This window comes from Plutella xylostella, chromosome 19 (genome assembly GCF_932276165.1).
Source record: "Plutella xylostella chromosome 19, ilPluXylo3.1, whole genome shotgun sequence".
Lineage (NCBI taxonomy): Eukaryota > Metazoa > Arthropoda > Insecta > Lepidoptera > Plutellidae > Plutella > Plutella xylostella.
This window is the reverse complement of record NC_063999.1, coordinates 10,310,564-10,333,734: the sequence shown is the minus strand read 5'-3', so window position 1 is coordinate 10,333,734 and position 23,171 is coordinate 10,310,564. Positions and strand designations below refer to the sequence as shown.

Below are 23,171 nucleotides of genomic sequence, written 5' to 3'. Positions count from 1 at the left end.
CGGTCTGTACGCGGCTTAACCTATAACTGCAATGACCCTTCACACCAGTTGCCCGAGCACGGGATTCGAAACCTCCGTTTACGTTGCGTATCGTCAAATGTCACTGTCAAAATGTAAGGCAAATTTGTTAGTTCCAAAAGTGGCATTTGTTTTTCCATGTTAGGTGGAATTTCACCAAACGCTAAACGTAGCCTGTCATACGTCTGTCAGTTAGTACAAATTGTATTTAAAATTTGATTTAAATACGTTTAGCGTTTGGTAAAAGCGACCTTCGTGTAGATTCGAAAGTAGTATCGAATCCTATGCTCGCGCCTGATCCGTCAGTAACGATTCGTCCAAAAACACGATACGTCATGACATGTCGGATATACGTTTATGCATACGGAATCGTGTTATTTCACGATTCATTCGTTTCGTGATTCAAAGTCCAGTCTGGGCTGATCTATCGAGCGGATTCGTCACTAAAATTAAGACGTGTCCTACAAACATGAATCGACATATATTATTATGTGAATGGGCTCGAATTGTATTTTCCTTGGCAATCCTTGATCGGGTATCAACAGAGAGCAAGGAATATTATCGGTAGAGTCTTTATATTAATTTAAGGGAGTAGAAATAGAACCTCAGAATAATAATAACCTCAAAACAACAAAAAAAAAATTTAATAATATCATTTCTTGTCTATGTCATTCAATCACAAAACTTTGAGATGGTTATTTATTTTCTCTTTTTCTTTGAAATACTTTGAATTTTGCACTATAATTAATTAAAGGCAGACTGTAAAACAATATAAATCCCAATAGTTTATTCAATTTCAAGATTGTTTCAATCATCATCAGCAGATTGGTAAGCCAAAAGTACAAAACACGAGTCTCCAGTACTAGAATTTCAGCAACGAACCATGGAAGTAGACAATAATAATTTCGCTGAAAGTTACCGGTGATAGGTCGTAGATATTGTTAATTATGTTCTTATCCGATAATTTTCTACTTTTTCTTTTACGATTCAAAATCCAGAAAAAAAATACATAGACAAGACACCCTTGCCACGGTTTCTACTAATACCTACACAGCAAAAATTCACTAGTAAACATTTTTTTTTTTGGCTGACCTATACATTTTTGTATTTTTATCTTTTGCACCGCTTGCAGCAAGTAATGCCTGCAAATCATCACACCCAATCAATTGTAACTTAGATTTGAATGGAGAACATGAAACTTTAGTACTAATTTTGGTTATGTTTTGACTATTGAAATCAATACTATCTTAATTATCAAAGTATAGCAATTTTTTGTACATTGCAGGTTGCTGTAAATGTGTCAACAGCAGTGTTGAGCACACGGCAGGATGGGCAGCGAGCTGGACAGCCTGAAGGCCACGCTGCGCTCGCTGGTGGTGTCGTGCCCCACGAGCGTGGACGTGCAGGCGCTGCGCCGCGACTACCGCAACATGATGGGCGAACACATCCCCATCGCCAAGTACGGCTACCGGGACCTCGTGACCTTCCTCAAGGAACGCTGCTCCGATAGCTTCCTTGTAAGTTTGTGTGGTATTTAGTTTTGCTATCAAAAATGTTGTCTGAAAAGAACATGAATCTACAATGAGTTAGAAGTAGAGAGGGATGTCAATACTACAATAATTTATTGCAATCATTAAGGAAGGTGTGTTATAATTTTAATTGACATTTTGTTTGTTGGTGTTGCAGCTGCAGGGCTCGCCTGCCAACCCGACTGTGACCCTCATAGTGCCTGATACACTGAAACACATTGACAAGTTTGTGAGAAAACAGAAAATACCCTCCACTGCTAAATTGTAAGCCAATCTCACTAAATAATTTGTTTAAATAATGTTTTGTGAGAGTATCCTAACAATAAATATTTTTCTATTCATTTTCAGCAAAGGAAAACGGTACAGTATACAAGCAGTAGCACCGCCTAAACCTGTTAAGTCATATGTGCCAGTGTCAAAGCCTATTGTGAACTGGCCCTCAGATAAAAATATTGCAAATAAGGAAAATGATTCAAGTAACAATACTGTTAACCACAAATCTGATAATAATGTTGTTAACCAAATGGCAAAATTGACAATAGATAGACTAGATAGTAACGCAAATGGCTGTAGAACAGAGGATGCAGTGGAAAGTGTTCTCCCTGTAGTGCCAGATATGATCAAAAAGACCACCTCTGTGCAGAAGTTTTTGAACAAGAGGTTGCCGCAGCTTGCTTCCACCATTGAGTCTCACTCCAATGATGAGGAAACTTCAAGCACTTCACAACGGCACAGGGATGATGACTCTGGTCGGCTCACTGCCTCTAGTGGTAAGTTTTCAAAGAAGGAAGTGGCCTACTTTTATCGAAATTTGGGTACAAAGTAAAACCAAGCTCTATTCTATTCTATCTGGGAGTATAACTACTAATATAAGTACCTGCACGTGGCTCTCTCGAATGGAACCTTTATGCATAACCCCTAATGTGACACACTGTGGGTTGGTGGTTTCACTGCTGGTGGTTGGTTGCTAGATTTAGCATATCTAGATGTGCTAAATCTAGATATGCAGGTCACTATGTTTTCTAAGAGCAATGGTATACACTTATATGTACAATGATGGTGTATACTTAAATTCAAAGAACTCATTGGTAAATGTCAGCGCCGGTATTCGAACCCGCATCTCTATCTTGAGACCCGGCTGAATTACCACCGTTCAAAACCAAGCTCATTTTACTTTTTATTTGTGTTGTGAAATAAATGTGTTTCCTTTGTTTCCGTGTGCAGGCAGCTCGGGGCGGCGGCGGCTGCTGGACGAGGTCGGGACGGAGCTGGCGGCGCTGCTGGCGGAGCGCCCCGCCGGCGTGTGGAGCACCGACCTGCTGCGCCTCTATAGGTGACCACCTCACTACCACCACTGTCTCATGTAACCAGTTACAAATTTCCTGTCTGAGGTGACAGCTTGAAGCCTCCTATCATCACTAGGCAACTTGAAGTGGCAATATGTTGCAGAACGTGTTGAAAGTATGCTCTGAACTTTTGTTGAATAATGTTGTCTGACTACTTTGAGCGTCAATTGCTGTCTAATGGATTGCTTGGCATTGGATATGTCAACTGTCAAGGGCGTACCCAGGTAGGAGCAGGGGGGGGGCAGCTGCCCCCCCTAGAAGATAAAATAAACGTAAATTTTACTGCCAAGTGGGAATTAAAAACGTGTTACTTACTGTGCGCAATATGAAGTGTTGGAAAAAAAGTATCTTTTCGTTTTAGTGAGATATTTTGATTTAATATTCTGTTATCTATAATGTTTCAATATAACCCGACCGACCATCATCTCGGAACAGGTATGAGCTGCTCCCCCCTAGCTGAAATCCTGGGTACGCCCTTGTCAACTGTGCTTCTGCAGTATTCTCCATCCTACGGTCCATGATAATAGCACCAGCTGACCTAAAATCCTGTAACCTGTGTGTCAGATCGTCTGTAACAATTTCCTTCCTTGCAGGGAGCGCTTCCACCGCGAGCTGCCGTTCACGCGGCTTGGCTACACGAGCGTGGTGTCCTGCGTGCGCGCGCTCGACGTGGTGCGCGTGGAGAGACCCGGTGCGTACTCTACTGTATCCTATCCTTCTTCTTCAGGTGCCATCTACTATCGTAGGTCGGCTATCATTATGGCCACTTGGGCCCGGGAAGTCCAATCCTACTGATATTATAAATACGAAAGTTTGTGAATATGTGTCTATGTTTGTTACTCCTTCACGTCAAAACGGCGGAACCGATTTTAACTAAATTTGGCATGGAGTTGGCTGACACCCTGGATTAACACATAGGCTTTTTAAGGCAAACGAAGCTCACGGGAACAGGTGGTTTTATATATTTTGTACAGATTTCCAAACGTTAAAGAAGAAAATCTGCTCAGAATGATGAGCTAAACCCCTAACCTCTCCGTGCTATTATTCCTAGTTGTTGTTGTTAAACTTTTGACTTCCGCACAATCTCCGTGGGATAATCCTAACTAACTAATATTATAAATGTGAAAGTAACTGAGTCTGTCTGTTACTCTTTCACGCCAAAACTACTGAACGGATTTGAATGAAATTAGGTATACAGAAAAGGGGGAAAGAACATAGGCTACTTTTTACGTAGCTGTTACAACAAATCTTGATACGGTACTCTCTTTCCATCTATGAAAAATCCAGAGTTGCTTAGACACCTGATTGGCTGATATCTCATCATAATTATACCTCCGCTGCTTCCAGAGCTGACGGGTGACTGGCTGATCGTGCCGTCGTGGAGCCCGCCGCAGCCGCGCCCCCCGCGCCCCCCGCGCGCCCCCGCCGCGCCCGCCTCCGCCGTTGTTGATGCCGATGACGCGCTGCCGGGGATCGACTTTGTAAGTTGCACAATAATACGTGCTTATTTTTGTATGTAGTGTCATCTAGGTTTTGCTCACAAGCTTTGCGTAATGATCGAGAATACGCGGCGAAAATATTCAAAAAATGCGGTCTTCAAAAGTACAAATTCGTAGGAGATTATGAGTTTCGTAAATCGTTTTTCTACCTTGTTTGAAGGCGTATGATGCACATAACAAAATTTTATAAAGTTTTGCGACCTACCGCTACTCTTACTGCAATTTAATCATGTAGATTGAAGATAGTTTATTTTATTTTAAATATTTTCTGATTGCTTGTAATGTATTAGTATGTGTAAATTTTTACTATGAATAATGATTTTTATTTATTTTTGGTGACCACTGACTCACACTTGTACCCGCAGGACACGTCGGTGTTCCCGCCGGACTGCATCCACTGCATCGAGTCCCTGCCTCGCCTGCCCCTGGCGGCGGCGGCGGGCGACGCTCTCCCGCTGTGCGTCAGCGAGGTGTACTCCCCGAGCCACTGCTGGGTGCAGCTGCTGGGCCCGGACCACCGCGACGCGCTGGACCACCTCATGGACCAGATGACGTGAGTGTGACGTCACGAGCTGTACTCCCCGAGCCACTGCTGGGTGCAGCTGCTGGGCCCGGACCACCGCGACGCGCTGGACCACCTCATGGACCGGATGACGTGAGTGTGACGTCACGAGCTGTACTCCCCGAGCCACTGCTGGGTGCAGCTGCTGGGCCCGGACCACCGCGACGCGCTGGACCACCTCATGGACCAGATGACGTGAGTGTGACGTCACGAGCTGTACTCCCCGAGCCACTGCTGGGTGCAGCTGCTGGGCCCGGACCACCGCGACGCGCTGGACCACCTCATGGACCAGATGACGTGAGTGTGACGTCACGAGCTGTACTCCCCGAGCCACTGCTGACGAGAGTGTGGCAATAATCCGTGGGGCACGCGATCGGAGAGCGATGGATCGTTTGGTGGAGACTCGGCTGCTGGCATAGGATGAGGCTACTTTATAATTAACCGCCTCTTTATACAGAGAATAGTGTTCTGCTTCACCTAAAAAAAAACGTCGTAGCGTAGCCTAAATCCATTATCTCTGGTCTAATTCGCAATCTTAATTATAAATAACCTGCAGGCCACTAATGGCTTGTTATAAGCCGTTCTCTAACCTCACCATTTTGTCAACTTATGAAACGTGTGTTCAATCGGTAATGATGCCCACACTGTCCCCTAAATAACGGTTCTTATTCTTACGTAACATAGATGTTTTGTCTGTAATAAATAAATAATAATAAATATGTATGTCCGACCCCAAGCTAGGCAGAACCTGTGTTATGGATGTCGGACTGCTGATGTATCTACACAAATACTAAAGGCTTATTAATGTTTATTCGCAGTGAGTACTACAGTCGTGGCGAGGGTCGCGAGCGCTGGCTGGCGCGGGGCGCGGTGCGCGCGGGGCACCACTGCGCCGCCGTGTTCGAGGCGGACTGGCACCGCGCGCTCATCGTCAAGGTCATTGATGACGACTTCGTCAAGGTATGTATATAGAACCGTAGCTTTTTGTTGTTATTATTGGCAGTCAAAATATGCAAGCTGAAGTGGCAGTGGGCTGGTCATATCTGCCGAAGAACCGATAACCGTTGGGGTAGACGAGTTCTCGAGTGGAGACCACGAACAGGCAAACGCAGCGTGGGACGCCCTCCTGCCCGCTGGACTGACGACCTTAGGCGGGTGACGGGTAGTGGGTGGATGAGGAAGGCCGAGGACCGAGTGTTGTGGCGCTCCTTGGGAGAGGCCTATGTCCAGCAGTGGATGATTATTGGCTGATGATATTGGCAGTGAGTACTACACTGGTGGCGAGGGTCGCGAGCGCTGGCTGGCGCGGGGCGCGGTGCGCGCGGGGCACCACTGCGCCGCCGTGTTCGAGGCGGACTGGCACCGCGCGCTCATTGTCAAGGTCATTGATGATGACTTCGTCAAGGTATGTATTTAGATGCTAGCTTTTTGTTGGTGTTTTCATGACTGAACTCAAGTTTTTGAGACACCTTGATGATTTCCTTTTACTTACAGTAAAATCTAGTAATAAATGTAAAATAAATATTGAGTGAGTTATGAAATCCTTGACGACACATTTCTAAAATTTGCATATTGTATATGAGCATTTCTAATCTCTGGGGGGTCACTCTTTATGACGAAAACCGAGGTTTCGGAGCGCTGCTGCGCGAGCCACGACTCTGTCTCGTTGTATTAATCGTGCCGATTGCACGGCAGCTCTCGTTCGTTCGCTTTTCGTCAGTATAGAGATAGAGTAACCCGTCTGGTTACAGGGTTCGTTTGATTGTTGTATGATGATGATCTTGTCGTCCATTCCCAGGTGCGCCACGTGGACTACGGCACAGTGGCGCGCGTAGCAATCACCTCGCTCAAGCCGCTCCTGCGCGAGTACTGCTCACTGCCGGCGCAGGCGTGGCGCGCGCGGCTGGCGGGGCTGCGGCCGGCGGGGGGCGCGGGGGGCGGGGGCTGGCCCGTGGCCGCCGCCGCCGCGCTGCTGCAGCTCGTGCGCGACCGCCGGCTCGTGGGGCAGGTGTACGCCGTGGACCATGAGGTACGCCACTCTCTACTCGCTTAGAGATAGTTTTTGGATCTGTAGTTAATTGGTCAAAAATCACAGGAAATCGAGACTTTCGATTCGCTGCGATACTTTCGTCCTGCTATGCATTTTTATATACTCTCACTCATAGAAGCGATATTTTCGCTGCGATGCGACAAGTATAGTTAAGTGCGCGTGAAAAGTCATAACATCGAAACGAGTTCGTCGTTGTGAGTGGTTATGGACTACGTTGCGCGGAATCATCGCCGACGATAGAAAAGCGGACTCGTCGCGATTCTCTCGCCTGTGGAGACGGCCTATTAGTTAAAAACCAAAAAAAATTATATGCAGTTGCTACTATGGATCAAAGAACCAGCACTGAGTGCCTTTATAGGTGAGGCGTTTTACGCGCGAGTGTACTCGCGGTCTCAACTTCTATTCCGTCCAACGCGCCTAGGCTTACTGTACATTTTCAGCAGCAAACACTAACCCCTACTCCGGTCCACAGGAGCGTATCCTGGAGCTGTTCCTGGTGGACACGTCCACCGACGAGGATGTCTGCATCAACGAGGAGCTGATCACCGCGGGTCTGGCCGAGCGCCGCGCCGCCGCGCCGCAGGTACCCGCCCCCGCGCCCCCCGCCCCCTCCCCCGCGCCGCCCCCCGACGCGCGCGCGCTGGCCGCGCTCATCGCCTCCTTCCATCGCGACGACGCCCTGAGCGACATCTCCGCCTCGGCCTCCGAGGTCGTCGACCGCGCGCCGCGACGCATCAAGACCTGGGAGTGCGATGACGACAGCGTAGTCAGTGCGGCGACGACTTGTAGTCAAGTGTCGTCGGCGCGGCTGGCGCGGCTCGTGGCTCTGCGGCGCCAGCTGAAGGCCCCGGCGGAGCCCCCACCCTCTAGCAGCTCTAGTTCAGGCGACTCGGCGCTCACAGCCGTGTCTGCCAACTCGCTAGCTAGCACCATCGCTAGTGTGATGCTGCAGAAGCGACTCGCGCTCGCTAAGAAAATACGCAACTAACGACCCGGTTCTAGTCTTTAGTGTCGGTGACAGACATAGCAGGGTTTCCACTATCGGTCAGGAAACTCTAAAACTCTAGATGGTTAGGGGAAGTCAGTGAAATCGATGAGTTTTTATTTTTATCTCTGGCTTGGGATATTAACTGAAATGGTCAGGTGGAGCGGTGGTAGCTCAGTCGGGTAAGAGCCCGCTTCTCACGCCAGAGTTGCGGTGATGTACCAATGAGTTCTTTAAATTTAAGTATAATGTATACCATCGCTCTTACGGTGAAGGAAAACATCTTGAGGAAACCTGCATATCTAGATTTAGCCCATCTACATATTATGTGAACCCACCAACCCGCAGTGGAACAGCGTGGTGGGAAATGGTCCAAGCTTTGGAAGGCAGTTTAGACCTTGCGGATATGCACAAAGGTTCCACTCGAGAGAGCCAGGTGCAGGTACTTACACCCCCACAGAGAATAGGTCAGGTTTTTTTTAAGCATTATGAGTGGATACCCTGACAAGCGTTTGTCACCGCGGTGAAAGGATTAGTGCCAATTTCTCCATTGTCGGTTATCTAACCGCCAGGGATTGATTTATAAATTAAACGTCATCTCCATATAAAATTCATAACAGATGTGTCAAAAGTTAACCACTATTCCCTGGTTATGCTCTAACCGAGAATGGAGAAATTGGCCCTTAGGCAGTCAGATTCGCTGTCAGACTGAAAAGGTTCAGTGGACGTATGTAGGTGTACATAAATTACAGTTGATACGCCAGTCGAGAGGGCTTTTCTTGCACATCAATATTTAGTTAATTAACTGATTATCATGTCTCGCTACTGTTATTTCTTTATTTATACTTTGTTTTCTTTTCTATACTTTTTGCGCATCCGTAGTGGTAAATCTGCTTGGTGTGCCAGTAGCAAACAATATAGCTGGATAGAGAGTTTCGCACAATAAGAGTTATATAGTTTTACGAGTTGTGTAAACTCTGATTACAATTCATTTTTATAGCCTTTACTTTCAAGAGAATGTCATTCTAACGTGTGAACGATAGAAGGAGAATTGACTACTTCAGATCAAAGCCATCTGACATTTTCACGGAATTTTTGTTTGATTTATTACTACTTAAGACTATTTGTTTTAGGGCTGCTCGCACCTAATATTCGTATTTAGTCGCCTTTCACTTATCTAGTTTGGTGTAAGCCCACCTTAGTGTATAACTTTGACGATGCCGATGTTCTTTATTGCATAATATTTTTACTAAATAAATATATTTCACTCAAAGTGAAAACAAATGAATTGGCTGTATTTTATAGGAATTAGTATGTTATTTTAAGATTGTTATAAAAAACCTCGTACGTGCAACATCACTGCCTTGTTTGTATTACCTAAGATGTGCTAGTCTGCAAGACACGAGGGATGTATGCCTGGCAAATGCTATTTTACTAACATTTTAAGTCAAAAGGAACTTAATCTTTCTGTAATTCTTTATAATTCGACGAATTCATGAAAACGGTGTCTTGTCACAGTAAGATTTATGCGAGTACTTTCAGTCTTTACACCTGACAAAGATGGTAAACAAATCTATGGATAGAACTTAATTCCGATCACTGTGACAAGACCCCCGATAGCGCTAGCGTCCAGTATATGCCCTTCGATGTCTGCAGCTGACGGTGCGGTGACGTGATGCCGTACATACTGTCATGTCATGACATGTCTGTTGGTTGCAGACATCGGAGGCGCACCTGCGGCCGTCGTTCGCGGCGCTGGAGGCGGGCGCGGCGCCCAGCTACGGCGAGCTGCTGGCGTGCCTGCGCCGCGGCATCGCGCTGGAGTACGTGCCGGGCTACGCGCGCCACGCGCCGCCGCCGCCGCGCCCGCGCCGCGCCCTGGACTACATCCTGTCGGCCGCGCGCCGCGACCTGCCCGCGGACACTGGCGGCTCCAGCGACCCCGAGCCCGACCCGCCCGCGCCCAGCCCGGCGGCAGTGACTCCAGCGACCAACGGTACGCAGGCGACGCAGCAGGTGACTAACAACGCGCAATCGAGTAGTACGCATACGCATGTGACTAATTATGCTCAGTCAAATGGTGCTCAAGCGACCAGCTACGCGCAGTTGAACGGCACTCAAGGATCCAGCCACGCGCACTCCAACGGTATACAGGCTAACTACGCGCAGGCGAATGGCACACAGGCCACAAGTTATGTGCATTCGAGCGGCACGCAGGCGACTAACTATGCGCAGTCAAAGGGCGGCCAAGCGATCAGCTACGTGCACTCCAACGGTACGCAGCCGTGTACCTACGCGCAGTCAAACGGAGTGCAGGCGAGCCACTACACGTACTCGCCCGCCCCGCTGGGCGCGCCCCCTGGCTGGGCGCCCCCGCCCTCGCGCGCCGCCCGCCCCGCCGCGCCCGCCTACGTGCGCCCCGCCTACTCGCAGTACTTCCCCGTGTACCCGCTGTGCGCGCCCGCCGCGTGCTACCCGCGCCCCCCGGCCCCCGGCCCCCCGCCCCCCGCGCCCGAGCGCGTGCTGCAGCTCACGACGCTGGAGTGCGAGGTGTTCGTGGCGCTGGCGCGGACCGAGCCCGCCACGGCCGAGCGGCACATGCTGCGCGCGCTGGCCCGCGCCGCCGCCGCGCCCCCCGCTCCCCCCGGCCCCGCCCCCGGCGCCGCCCTGCGCGCGCTGGACGCGCACGTGTACCGCGCGCTCACCCGCGCCGCCCCGCGCACCGCCGCGCTGCACATGCTGGCGCTGCTGCAGCCGTCCGCGCCCCCCGCCCCCGCCGCCCCCGCCCCCGGCCCCGCCTCCATGCTCAATCCCGAGGCACGCGAGTTCCGCGCGTGCGCGCAGACGCAGACCAGCTTCGACGAGCCGCTGCGCCCGCCGCCCGGCTTCGAGCACCTGTGACCGCCCCCCGCGCCCCGCCCCCCGCCGCCCGCGCCCCGCGTGTGAGCGGGGTGGACGCTGAACGCACAGAGACCAGTCCCCCTACTGTCTCTAGACGTTCATTATTTTTGTATTAAAATACTTAACTAGTATTAATATTGTATGGCTGCAGCTATTTAGATCTGTTGTAACTGTTATGAGGAACAAATGTGATAGTTTTCTCAATACCCGGCCCACCTCCGTACAAATATGTCTGATAAGTTCCTTTTGACTTACCTACCTCAAAGTACAAAGTACTGTGTAGATGTAAGAATAGCATTTGGCATTATGATAGAGTTTATGAATATTGTACTTAGTTATAAGTTTGTTGAAATGTTGTATCGACAATTCGAAACCAGTGTCCAAGACGTATAGAATTGTACCCAGATATAGGCATTACTGTCATAGGAAAACTGTTATTAGTTTAAGATTATTATTTAGAAATTAGTTTTGTTAATTTGACATAATTTTTGTAGCAAATAGGAATCTCTTTTGTTAACATTTATTATCATAATGTGTAAGTTTAAAAGCATTTACTTTTTTTGACTTCCATTTAGTATTTAAGATTGTTTTTCATACTGACTTCGAATTCAAATCAAACCGTTTCTAAAAGTAGCAAATTCTGCTGCATCTCAATTTTTATGCTTCTTCATAAAATCATTTTGTATGTCTACATAAGTTTTAGTCACTATTTAAATATGTTGCTTCAAAATTGCTCCAGAAGTTTGATTTTAATGAATATAAAAAATATGTATGTGTACCACGGAGCCACATTTACTACAGTAAGCTTGTATTTTTATACTTGATCGCGAGTATTTTTTCTATATTGAACACTTTTACAAATGATTATTTAGTTGTATCGGTGTTGTTGTTGAGGGATGAATGCGTGCCGGTGGCGAGTTGATTCTGTGATAGAGTGCGCCTGAGACTGACAGGAAACGAAGGACATTTGTAATAAACAAAACAATTTCACATTCTGCGTTTTACTCTTCTATGTCCTGTGTGTTCCTGTTCCTAAGCTGTATGTCCCTTAAATATAAGATATAAGGAAACTTAAAAAAACAAGTACTGAAAAATCAACACAATATATTACTTGTACATTAAAAGTCTCATTAATTTCACAGATTCACTTACCTAATTCATAATTTACACACAAATCATACAGTACATTTAAATTAGATTCTCAGACAACGGGACAGCATCATAGCGTTGATATAAAGATTGATTAAGTTCACTGCTCTCTCGGCTCAAAACTATTAAAGGACAAGACATTTAAGAATGAATTTAAATTGGTACATCAGAATATTCAGAGTCTGTCTTCTAAATTGTTAGAAATAGAACTATTTTCGGAAAAATTTAACATTGATTGTTTATGTATCACAGAACATTGGTTAGACGAGAATAAAATGTTGTTCCAATTAAAAAAATACAAACTTATAAGCTGTTTTAACAGAAAGTGCAACGAGCATGGCGGGTCACTTATATTTCATAAAGAAAATTTTAAATGTAAAGAACGAAAGGACATAGTTGCTCTTTCTGTTAAACATCATAAAGAAATTTCATGTGCAGAGCTAAACAAGTATATAATAGTATGTACCTACAGGCCACCTACTGGTGATTTCATTACCTTTGAGACTGTCATGGAGGATGTTCTAAGGTTAGCTTCCAATAGTAAAAAGGAAGTAATAGTGTGTGGTGACTTTAATGTTGACCTATTAGGTGACTCTCCTAATAGGTCGAAATTACTGTTACTTTTTAAATCATTTAATCTTTTTAATGTTTTTCCTGGAACCAACTAGAATTACATTCACGTCGGCCACTTGTCTAGATAACATATTCTGTAACTGTAAGTTTAAAGACAGTAGTATGATAAATTGTCTGAGGTCAGACCACAGTGGGCAGACCATTACCTTAGTAAACACTAACAAGACAAATAAAACTAAGGTGAGATGCAGACCGATTACTACAAAGAAAATGGACAATTACTTGAAGAAACTAGACAAAAAACTTCCGAAGGTTAAAGTAGATTGCAATTCTAATTAGATGTAGGTATAGTAACTTGTTTAAGATAATAGCTGATGAGTTTGAGAGTAATTTTAAAACGAAGGAAGTTTTGAATGACAATAAAATTAAATTCTGTGACCGGGCTACAGATGGTATTCGCAAAAGCAGGGCGACATTATATGATCTGTATGAGATGAAAACATTCATACTCCGCCCTGACTTTCAATGTTATGTGAAGAAATATAGCAAAATGTACAAATGTATCTGTTACTGTGCGAAGACAATTTTTATTAATAACAAGATTAAAGACTCGGCTAACAAATCTAAGGCCATTTTGTATTATTATTAATAACGAAACGGGGAAGAATCGAACACGCGAGACTAATTTACTGTACGGAGAATTAGACAAATGGCGACGACGACCTCGAAAATTAGAAACTCTGTAAAAAAAGCTTATTATAAAATTGATGATTACTTAGAGGACGTCAATGCATGGCTGTGATAAGTAGTTAGCTCTGCTCATATTATTATAATTATTATTATTAAGCTTATAAGTATTGTATACCAACTAGTTTTAAGTCTTTTTTTGAAAAGATGGCTCTGGAGTTTCTTGCCTCCGTTCTTCTCCTTAGACCGAAAGAGCCCCCTTATCCGAACGGAGAGTAGTTTGTAAAAATTGACGTTCATCAGAAAATTTTATATTTTTACGATGAATAACAATATTTGACTTTGACTTTATAATCAACTAACAGTCACATCACTGCGGTCGTCGACGTCCGTTCCCGGAACCTACAACATTCATAAGCGGGTTCGTGAGTGAGTGTGTGTCTCGGTCACGAAGTGTTGGCGGGCTTGCCGTGGTAGTAGGCCTGGTCGAGGAAGGCGTCGAGGCGGGGGTGCGTCTTGTTGGGGTCGGGGCGGCGCAGGCGGTGGCGCGCCGAAACGCGGGGCAGCGGGGCGGGCGTGGGGCGCGGGGCGGGCGCGGGGTCGAGGCGCGCGTGCCCGCCCAGCCCGTCGAAGGCGGCGCCGGCCGCGGGGCGCCCCACGCCCGTCAGCTGCTCGCGCGCCGCCTGCTTGCTGTGGAAGATGCTGTAGGGCGACGCCGCCGCCTGGCTCTTGGACGCCACCGCCGCCTTGCCCGCGTTGAACAGAGCCTGCTCCGCCGGCTGGAAACAGCAAAATTATGTGTGTTAGTAGAGCTAAAATTTTGATTGATATAACTTGTATTTAGGAAAAGGATCGTGAGATTCGTGAGTAGGCTCACTTCACTTCATGAAACATGAGTACTTCATTTGGCGTCAAACTCCAACGAACGTTTTTTATAGTGTGGCCATTAGTGTTGTGCACTCCCTAAGGTATGCGGGCGGCGAGACGGGAGGAGAATCGGCTACGCACCTCGCCGCGCATGCCTCAGGGAGCACTAATGTCTAATGGTCACACTATAGCGCTGTTGTGTACAATGGGAAAGTGAACATTGTTTGCACAGCGTGTATGTACCTTGAGTCCGGTCGCGGCGGCGGCGGCGGGGCGGCGCTGCTGCAGCGCGGCGAGGGCCAGCGAGCTCCGCTGCAGCTGCAGGTACGGCGACTCCGCCTGCTCGATGCGCCGCGCCAGCGTGCCCTGGGGGGGGGGGGGGGGGGACGACACTATATATTCATCATATTCATAACTGCATATTTACATGCATCGATCATGAGATCAGATAAACAGTAAACAGCAAAAATGAAATGGATATGCTTGAGTAAAATTGTATTAACTAGATATAAGTAAAATTGTATTAGTTTTAAGCAAAAAGTTGAGAAGATGCTCGAGGAGTTTCTTTCGCCATTTCTTTCCTCCTTAATGACGGGGCCTTTGTGAAATGGTGGTAGATTATGACTTTTGACAAGTAATTCTAATATTCTACGTCGAAAAAATAAACGATTTCATTTCAATTTTGTATCGAAAATTAAATTAATTTCTTGATTATTGGTACAAGTTACGAATTTCATTTTAAACCATATCAGTTATTGTCAGATCAATGATAGCGATGATTTAGATTTTTTGGCGCTATTAGCGCTTGTAACAGCGTTTCCATTGAAAGAAAGATTAGCATTAGAGCACAGTCATGACAGTAAAGTGGGCCATACACGCTCCGGCTTACCGGAGAGGTCACCCTGTGTAGGTGTCAGGCCTCCGTTTGTCATATTACGTGTGGGGGACTCCGGTTGCCTTCCGGATTTTCGATTCGAGTCGATAAGGTCTAAAAACCAGTCAGTCCAGTGTACAGTTGTCACAACACGTTCCGGTATACGCGTTCTGGCAGACCTCTCCGGTAGAGCAGACTTCATGTGGTTCCATAACTTACCACGGAGGTGTTGGGGCTGTCGACGGGCTGTGTGCCGGCGCGGCGCAGCTTGGGGCTGGGCGCGTCTCGTTCCACGTCCGGCCACGAGTCCGCGTCCTGCGGGGCGCCGCGCTTCGTCACGTGCCGCCCGTTGATCTCCTCCAGCTTCGAGCGGAGGCACTCGTTCGCCTCGCGCTGCAGACTGCACACATAGATAGATAGATAATTCTTTATTGCACACACAAACATAAATTACACAAGGAAATGTACAACATAGACGGTACAAATGGCGTCCTAAGAGTAATTTCTTCCAGACTACCTCGGGGGAGAGAAACTATACAAGAAAAGACACATATGTATTTGCAATTAATAACAAGTTGTAACCTCAGCTGTAACATTGTACATTTCTACGAATGGGTGCATATTGCATAATTCCAATTTTTGGCTAAAAAACATCTTCGAATGGTACAAATTCGAGTCGGTTCCTATATTTTGTTTTTTTGTGACGATTAGACTATTGTGCGGACTTTTACAAAACTTGCGGCGCATATGAGAAAGTCGAACTAGAATCGGATGACAGTGTGTGGGATGTCCCCACATAGTATTATTACTCCAGACGCCATAGACGGCACTATAATGGCTGGTTTACACGGGCTTCGTAGCTAAGCACTTAGTACTTGACACTAATACTAAGTCCTCGTGTGTAAACACGCTGATTACTGCTTAGTATTAGTGTTTGTGAATAGTACAAGTCGATGACAAGTACTAAGCGCTTAGCTACGAAGCCCGTGTAAACCAGCCATAACACATAGTGATCGCGTGACTCACGAGAGGTCCCGGTGCAGCGAGGCCACGTTGCTCTTCTCCACGGCGAGCTGCGAGCGCGCCTCCTGCAGCTTGGCGCGAGACTCCGCCTTCTTGCTCTCCGAGTCGCACAGCGCGCTGGGGACATCACACAATCATCACCATCAAGTTTTAAAAAGAATGTAGGCATTTTAATGAAAGGTATGTAGCAAGCTGACACTCTGACAAACATAAGGCTACTTTTTATCCTGAATTTCCACGGGAAAACCTTTTAAGGCGAGGCTTGCGGTTGTTTTTATAAAAACTGACAGGAGTCATTGTATGTTTTACTTGTAGTACTGGCTCTTAGAAACTATGTGATACATCTATAGCGACCTTCAATTTCCGACATCTAGGTCATTACTGCAGGCACAATACCATCAGACAGACAGAGGTCTGACATCAATGGAGCAGTGGATCTAGCCTCAGGCTGTTTTTATCAACGTGCGGGATTCATCACGCATGCGGGATGGCCGCCATTTTCCCGCGTCTCGCCAGCATATTCGTTCATTATATACTAAACTATATTAACACTTTATTTGTGATGTCCTTGTATAAATTTTGTTTGTCTGTTTGTTTCAGGTATTAACCTTGTAAATATACCACAGCTATAAACACTGTGTGTATCTCAAAAACGATCGTAATTGGCGAATATGCTGTGTTAGTCACACACTGCATCAAGCCACAAACAAAGATTGATTGATTCTATCATACGTATGACCGCGTTGTTAAAAACAGCCTTAGCTTCACGTGGAGTAGTTGGACGGCACCGTAGCTAAGGCGGTAGTGAAGCTGCTTCCGAAGCTGAGGGCCGCGGGTTCGAATCCCGCCCAGGGCAAACATTTGTGTTATGAGGATTTGTGTTTGCCTTGTGTCTGGTTGTCGTTTATATATTCAATATGTATCTATCTATGTATTTGTGTAGATATATCAGCTGTCCGACACCCATAACACAGGTTCTACCTAGCTTGGGGTCGGATGGCCGTGTGTGAGATGTCCCCACATATTTATTATTAGGTACGTACCGTTTGAGCGCGGTGGCGAAGGTGGCGACGGTGCGCACGTCGCTGTAGGCGGCCAGCATGCCCTCCACCTCGGCCGCCGACGCGTTCAGCACCGCCTGCAGTCTATGACAAACAGGAAAGAAAACATTATTATTACTCCCCATTCGGAATAAAAACATTCTAGGCGAAGGACGGGTCAAGAAACTCCCGAGCCATCTTTTCAAATACACATACAATGTTGAGTACTATACTATAAGAACAGGTTAGGAATTTAGGATGATGGCACTATTATCATTCACATAATCATATAATTTTGTATATGCCGACTTACATGACATTTCTTTACCAAGCATTAGACACTATTCACTATGATGGACTCCAGGTTCCAAACAAAACCATGGCACGGCATCAAATTACACTGGAGCCTTACATGATAAAAAACACAGGAGTTAAAAAAATTACGATAATAAAAGAAAGAGCATATTCTAACAACACACTAGAGCATGCCATACTTACGCAGTAAGAGTCTGCATGTTCTTCTTCAACTGTTCGTTCTCATCCCGCAGACGCATGGTCTCCTTGTTCTGCACCTTCAGGTACAGCAGCTGCTCCTGCAGCCCCGTGATGGCAGACTCCTTTGACACTAGTCGGTTTTGGCTGTCCTGCAGCTTCTTACTGCAAACATAGCCAAATTGGAGTTACCTAGTTGCTATATATCATTGATAAACTGATAAGACAAGTGTAGTGATGGTTTATTCAGTTAATGGTGGTTGAATCAATACTAGATTAAAGCAAATAGATAATAAAGTTTGTTTGGATGAAATAAGTTTTAGTGATAAAACCACCTTTTGTAGGTACCTATACTGAATTAAAAACTATCACAGATGTCAAGAACCCCACTAAATATCAACACTGGCTACCTCCTCCTATAAGTAAGGTAACATTTCAAAGCAGCAATATTTGGTTAATGAGTCTTAGGGGACTTTTCTGTACTTCAAAAGTATGTTGCTCTCACTGACATGCTAGCAGCCTCTTTATCCGCAGCGGCCTTGACCTTGTCCTCAAGGTCACTGAGCCGCGCGCGGTGCTGGCGCAGCTGCAGCTGGGCGTCGTCGAGGCGCGACTGCAGCGTGGTGGCGTCCTCCAGCGTCGCGTCCGACGACACCGTCGGGAACAGACGGAACATGCACGCAGACGTCACCTTGTTGCGGCATTGCGGACATGTCTTGGATCTGGGATATGTGTAATGTGCGAGTGAGTCTATGTACTTTGAGTTAATTTGTATACAGTAAGAAACAATAAAAGTAATGAATGATTTTCTTAAGTATTGCATGTCTCAGCAGGGTTGGTGATGTTTACCTGGCTATCCACTGAGACAGGCAGTGGTGATGAAACAAATGCCCACATTTTGTAGCGTAGATGTTCTCTGCACTGCTCACAATGTCACTGCAGATCGTGCAGAGTATATGCATCTGAAAAATATCAGTGCATAGAAGGTAGATAAAAAAACGTTGAGGTTAGGTTTGGTTGGTTAGAAACTAGAATATTATGAAACATTATATATTATAACATAAATTTCACAGTAAATACTATATATTTTTGTTGTAGCACGTTAGATTCCGTGTCTTCCTTTTGAAAATGCATTATTTAATATGAACTTACCTTATATGATTAGAGAGAACAATAGATTCGTTTTTTACTTTATAACGTTTGCTTAGCATTTAGAACAATTTACATACTAGTCAATGTTATTATCCCTATCAAACTACTACTTAAATTAACTATAAACCATTACGAGTTCAACAAATATTTAATAGAAAATGAAAATAATAATCAACAAAAATTAACGAACTGCGTTTGTTTACGTTATTGTTTTTTTAATCCCAGACCAAGTCAAAGCAGGCAAAGGCAGAACTCCATGCAGCCTGTATGTTATACCCACACAGCACTCACAATGGAATGATACTGTGATACCCCATTTACACTCTCGCACGAGTGGCGAGGCGAGCGACAAGGCGAGGGGCGAGGCGCGAGTGTGAACAGACGCTCGTGGCTCGCCTCCTCGCTCGCCTCGCCACTCGCGGCGCTCGCGTCCGGAGCGGTTTTTGGGGCACGAGTCAAAGGAGCTCGCGTCGAGCTCGCGTCGCACGCGAGCGGGTGTTTACACTCTCGCGTCCGCTTCATTCTGGCTTCTACATCGTGGCGCGCAGGTTGTGTTCGTCGTCGTATAATTATAACGTAGTGTTTTTTCCTCAGTTGTATAATGGATTGGTCGCAAGACGAAACATTTAATTTCATATAAGTAAATATTTCAATAAAATAATAATAATAAAAAAACACTAAAACGTAAGAAATAAAAGCAGTACTTACCTGCTTAGATATATTAGTACTGTCACATAGATAGATGTGAATAGGTCTAAACCATGTCTAAACCTTAAATTATTTCTTACGTTTTAGTGGTTTTTTTAAGTCGTTTTTTATCATTATTTTATTTTATTACTTATTTATACTTAGTTTATTTGCAATAATTGACAATCAAAATTAAGAAGCAAATGATACCTATAAGTCCTACTAGTGAGAAGTAAACACGATGTAGTTGCTATATACCTACCGTTGAGGAGTTCCCTTGACTACCTTCCGTTTCCATCATCAGATCAGCTCAAGGTCACCATCATATTTTTTTTAATGTTTAAAATATAGGTAAGTAAGTACCTATGTACTTTCTAAATTTCATTAACTACAATCAGTTAATAGGTACCCAAAATGGAAATTCATAGCCTGTTTTTAACCCTTTACCCACCCTTGGAGGTGGAATCGAAATTTGAAAAAAATGGGACCACATGGGATCTCAACCCAATACATAAAAAAAAGAATTTTCAAAATCGGTCCATAAACGGCGAAGTAATCGGTGATCATACATAAATTCTTTATTGTTGCGGCTAAAACTTCGACGTCCTCCATCGTTGCTAGCTCAAAGACAACTGAACTCTGCACGAGAGTGTAAACACCCACTCGCGTCACACGCGAGTGGGTGTTTACATTCGCGCCTCCGCACGAGTGACGAGGCGAGCGAGGAGGCGAGGGCCGGGGCGAGAGTGTAAATGGGGTATTAGTGATCATTATTTCACCATCAAACATTGGTCAAACGTCAAGCAAGATTCAAAGCTGCCTTTGATTAGTATCTTTGATTGATTAATGCCATGGAAGTAATAATACAACAGGAATGCGCACTCACCAAAATGATGCAAACAAAAATAGACCTAACGAATTCACCTTAAGATTTATATTTGAAGTGAAAGAGGCCGCGAGCCGATAGAGAGGGTTAAGACAGAGCCCGTCCTCTCTTTCTAACAATTGCCAGGATTTAGTTGTGTAAACTTTAGTAGATTTTGTACAAAGAGAGCTATGCAAAAAAAAATTAAATTAACTCATAGACTACTGTATATCATATCATTTTCAAAAACAAATTTATAATAAATCATTATAAACATGTAATTTTAATGAAATATTTGGTATTTGTATGAATAATAATTTCATAAAAAATATTGGTAGTTTTTCTAAATACTTTACGACAAGACCGAAGTTGTCAAGATGACGGATGACGTTTTATACTGTTGTGAGAGACGTTATGGTTAGGGTGACCATTCATTCGTACTTTTGAATCACTTTCCATTAATTAGGACCTGTTTCATTCAACTTTTTGTTTTATTTTATACCTAAGTATCATTAGGTATTATTGTGGCTATTATCTTATAAGGCTGGTACAGAGTTATGAGCTGTTGATTTTTTTAGTGATATATATGACGGGGAAGGGGTCCGCCGGGCATCTCGTCTGGCGGTGGATTCATCGGGCGGGCGGAAATAATAGGCTCTTCGTATAGTTCGTATCTTGATTATTCAGATTACAATCAACACTTAATGTAACAATGCAAGATCGCGATGATGCAGACGGATTACTTTTAGAAACGCGGCAAGTTCGATACAGCACACTGTTTCCCGTGTCACGTCCAACTCGTCCAAGCTCAGAATCCAGAATGGCGGCATGGCCGGTTCACTTTTTAAACGTCACGTGACCTCTTACTTTTTAAAATGTTGCCAGGGCTGTATCGACCTTACCCAAGGAAAATCCCTTGACGTTTCTGATTCGATCACGACGCGTTTACACGCTCAAATCAACATCGATGCGGCGTTTGTCTGTCAACGCTGCGACATATATGAGTATTATAAGATAATTTATCAACATTTAAACCGGTGGAAGCACTTAGGCTGAGAAATCTTATGATTTTCATCAACTAGACTATGTAAACGGAACACCCACAGAGTAAACACATTTTAGGTACATAGTTGCGTTTAATGTTAACCTGTTTTGACACTTTCTTGTCAACACTACACCCAACTTAATTTTATTTACTTAAAATTATATTTTCCCAAATTTCCTTCCAATGAAGAAACATAGCAAAGGTGGTTCCAAGTAATTCCCACAAATTTTCATCATTTTAAACCCGATGATAAATCCCGATTCATCGCAAGAGTGTTTATTATCGTTACAGTCGAACTATAAAATACATTCGTACCTCTACCTACATTGCAATCGAATTATTCGAATAATAGGTGACTTTGAGACCATCGACAGTTATTCGCGACATGATAGATTAGAAGTGATGTCTCATGAATTACCTAAAATTATGGTCACCAAAAATAGAAAGAGATGGAGGGCTCCGTGCTGACTATCTCTGTCGGCTCGTTTTTTTGGTGCAGTGCGCATTCCTGTTGTATTATTACTTCCATGATTAATGCAAAGACTTTGTATATCATAGTCCTTGGATTAATGTCGCATCGCATCGCATGATACCGTTATTATTCTGAGATTTGGCCAAGGTTAGTCTTCCCAGAGTTCCCAGAAGTTGTTTGACACTGACAGTGAGAGAGATTTTGTGACATTTCTATCTGAATTGACGTTTCTTTATTTTGTTGTAGTTTTTCCATTTCGATCGAACACGAATTACGTAAGGAATAAGCATATTGTTGGTGTAAAATCATGTCGTTTTACCTAAAAAGAGCCCTAGGGGCCGGTTGCAACGTGGGCCGAGTAGTTTTGCAAAACACGCGGACCCCAGTGGTGCAGCGCGTGGCGACGAAGGCGGACCAGGCGGGCGCGGCGGAGACCCGGCCCACCGTCGCCAAGTACGACCCGCTGCAGAAGTCGCAGCTCGTGGACTTCGGCAAGTACGTGGCGGAGTGCATGCCCAAGTTCGTGCAGAAGGTGCAGATCACGTCGGGCAACGAGCTGGAGGTGCTGGTACCGCCCGAGGGCGCGCTGCCCGTGCTCACGTTCCTCAAGGACCACCACGCCGCGCAGTTCGCCAGCCTCGTGGACATCGCGGGCATGGACGTGCCGGCGCGCGCGCACCGCTTCGAGATCATCTACAACCTGCTGTCGCTGCGCTACAACGCGCGCATCCGCGTCAAGACCTACACGGACGAGCTGAGCCCGCTCGACTCCGCCAACGAGGTGTTCAAGGCCGCCAACTGGTACGAGCGCGAGATCTGGGACATGTACGGAGTGTTCTTCGCCAACCACCCTGACCTCAGGAGGATCTTGACCGACTACGGCTTTGAAGGACATCCATTCAGAAAGGACTTCCCCCTCAGTGGGTATGTGGAGGTGAGGTATGATGATGAGCAGAAGCGCGTGGTTGTGGAGCCACTGGAGCTGGCGCAGGAGTTCCGCAGGTTCGAGCTGGAGGCTCCGTGGGAGCAGTTCCCAAACTTCCGCGGCAACCCCGTGGAGGACGTCACCCCGGGCGCCGGAGACAAACCCAAGGAATAAACTAAGATTAAACATTTTTTGTAAATAGCTAATTATTATAACAGATTAATAAATCAACACAAAAAATTATATGAACTTTTAATTAATTAGTATGTATTTTAAAATGGTACAAAGACATGAATATACCTACCTTCCAACAGACAAGTAACATTTCCAGATAAATACGTTATTCTGCACTTTCACCCATTCTCACAGTGTTTTCAAAGTCCCCATTGCTAATTTATAAGCTGCAATGTGGTTGTATAGCTGCTGATTT

At 45.3% G+C, this 23,171-nt stretch overlaps 3 protein-coding genes across 3 annotated transcripts; 2 read left to right on the top strand and 1 right to left on the bottom strand.

Annotated features, from left to right (window-relative positions):
- Window positions 1-375: 375 nt before the first annotated feature.
- On the top strand, window positions 376-11,880 carry LOC105392555 (tudor domain-containing protein 5). The gene is made up of 13 exons (XM_048627949.1): window positions 376-846; window positions 1,304-1,535; window positions 1,705-1,811; window positions 1,896-2,317; window positions 2,772-2,880; window positions 3,487-3,584; window positions 4,241-4,374; window positions 4,758-4,945; window positions 5,773-5,914; window positions 6,222-6,359; window positions 6,753-6,983; window positions 7,477-7,587; window positions 9,709-11,880. The coding sequence occupies exons 2-13, from the start codon at window positions 1,347-1,349 to the stop codon at window positions 10,888-10,890; spliced, it is 3,051 nt and encodes a 1,016-aa protein (XP_048483906.1). The 5' UTR covers window positions 376-846; window positions 1,304-1,346; the 3' UTR covers window positions 10,891-11,880.
- A 1,647-nt stretch (window positions 11,881-13,527) lies between these two features.
- Window positions 13,528-19,011, bottom strand: LOC105392556 (E3 ubiquitin-protein ligase TRAIP). The gene is made up of 9 exons (XM_038105749.2): window positions 18,748-19,011; window positions 18,445-18,557; window positions 18,105-18,317; window positions 17,602-17,760; window positions 17,107-17,208; window positions 16,067-16,180; window positions 15,260-15,440; window positions 14,410-14,532; window positions 13,528-14,078 (listed from the first exon to the last, which is right to left on the bottom strand). Exons 2-9 carry the CDS (start codon window positions 18,555-18,557, stop codon window positions 13,746-13,748), a joined length of 1,338 nt encoding a protein of 445 aa, XP_037961677.2. The 5' UTR covers window positions 18,748-19,011; the 3' UTR covers window positions 13,528-13,745.
- Window positions 19,012-22,034: 3,023 nt separating this feature from the next.
- On the top strand, window positions 22,035-22,984 carry LOC105382330 (NADH dehydrogenase [ubiquinone] iron-sulfur protein 3, mitochondrial). The gene has a single exon (XM_011552192.3). The coding sequence runs from the start codon at window positions 22,124-22,126 to the stop codon at window positions 22,913-22,915; it is 792 nt and encodes a 263-aa protein (XP_011550494.2). The 5' UTR covers window positions 22,035-22,123; the 3' UTR covers window positions 22,916-22,984.
- The last annotated feature ends 187 nt before the right edge of the window (window positions 22,985-23,171 follow it).

Excerpts from the sequence above, each read along its gene's own strand:
- LOC105392555 (XM_048627949.1), top strand. The coding sequence starts at position 1,347 with ATGGGCAGCGAGCTGGACAGCCTGAAGGCCACGCTGCGCTCGCTGGTG. Across the intron at positions 2,881-3,486 it reads GACCTGCTGCGCCTCTATAG|GGAGCGCTTCCACCGCGAGC; the intron begins GTGACCACCTCA and ends CCTTCCTTGCAG. Across the intron at positions 6,360-6,752 it reads TTGATGATGACTTCGTCAAG|GTGCGCCACGTGGACTACGG; the intron begins GTATGTATTTAG and ends GTCCATTCCCAG.
- LOC105392556 (XM_038105749.2), bottom strand. The coding sequence starts at position 18,557 with ATGCATATACTCTGCACGATCTGCAGTGACATTGTGAGCAGTGCAGAG. Across the intron at positions 15,441-16,066 it reads TCGCTGCACCGGGACCTCTC|TCTGCAGCGCGAGGCGAACG; the intron begins GTGAGTCACGCG and ends CTATGTGTGCAG. Across the intron at positions 14,533-15,259 it reads ACAGCCCCAACACCTCCGTG|GGCACGCTGGCGCGGCGCAT; the intron begins GTAAGTTATGGA and ends CCCCCCCCCCAG.
- LOC105382330 (XM_011552192.3), top strand. The coding sequence starts at position 22,124 with ATGTCGTTTTACCTAAAAAGAGCCCTAGGGGCCGGTTGCAACGTGGGC.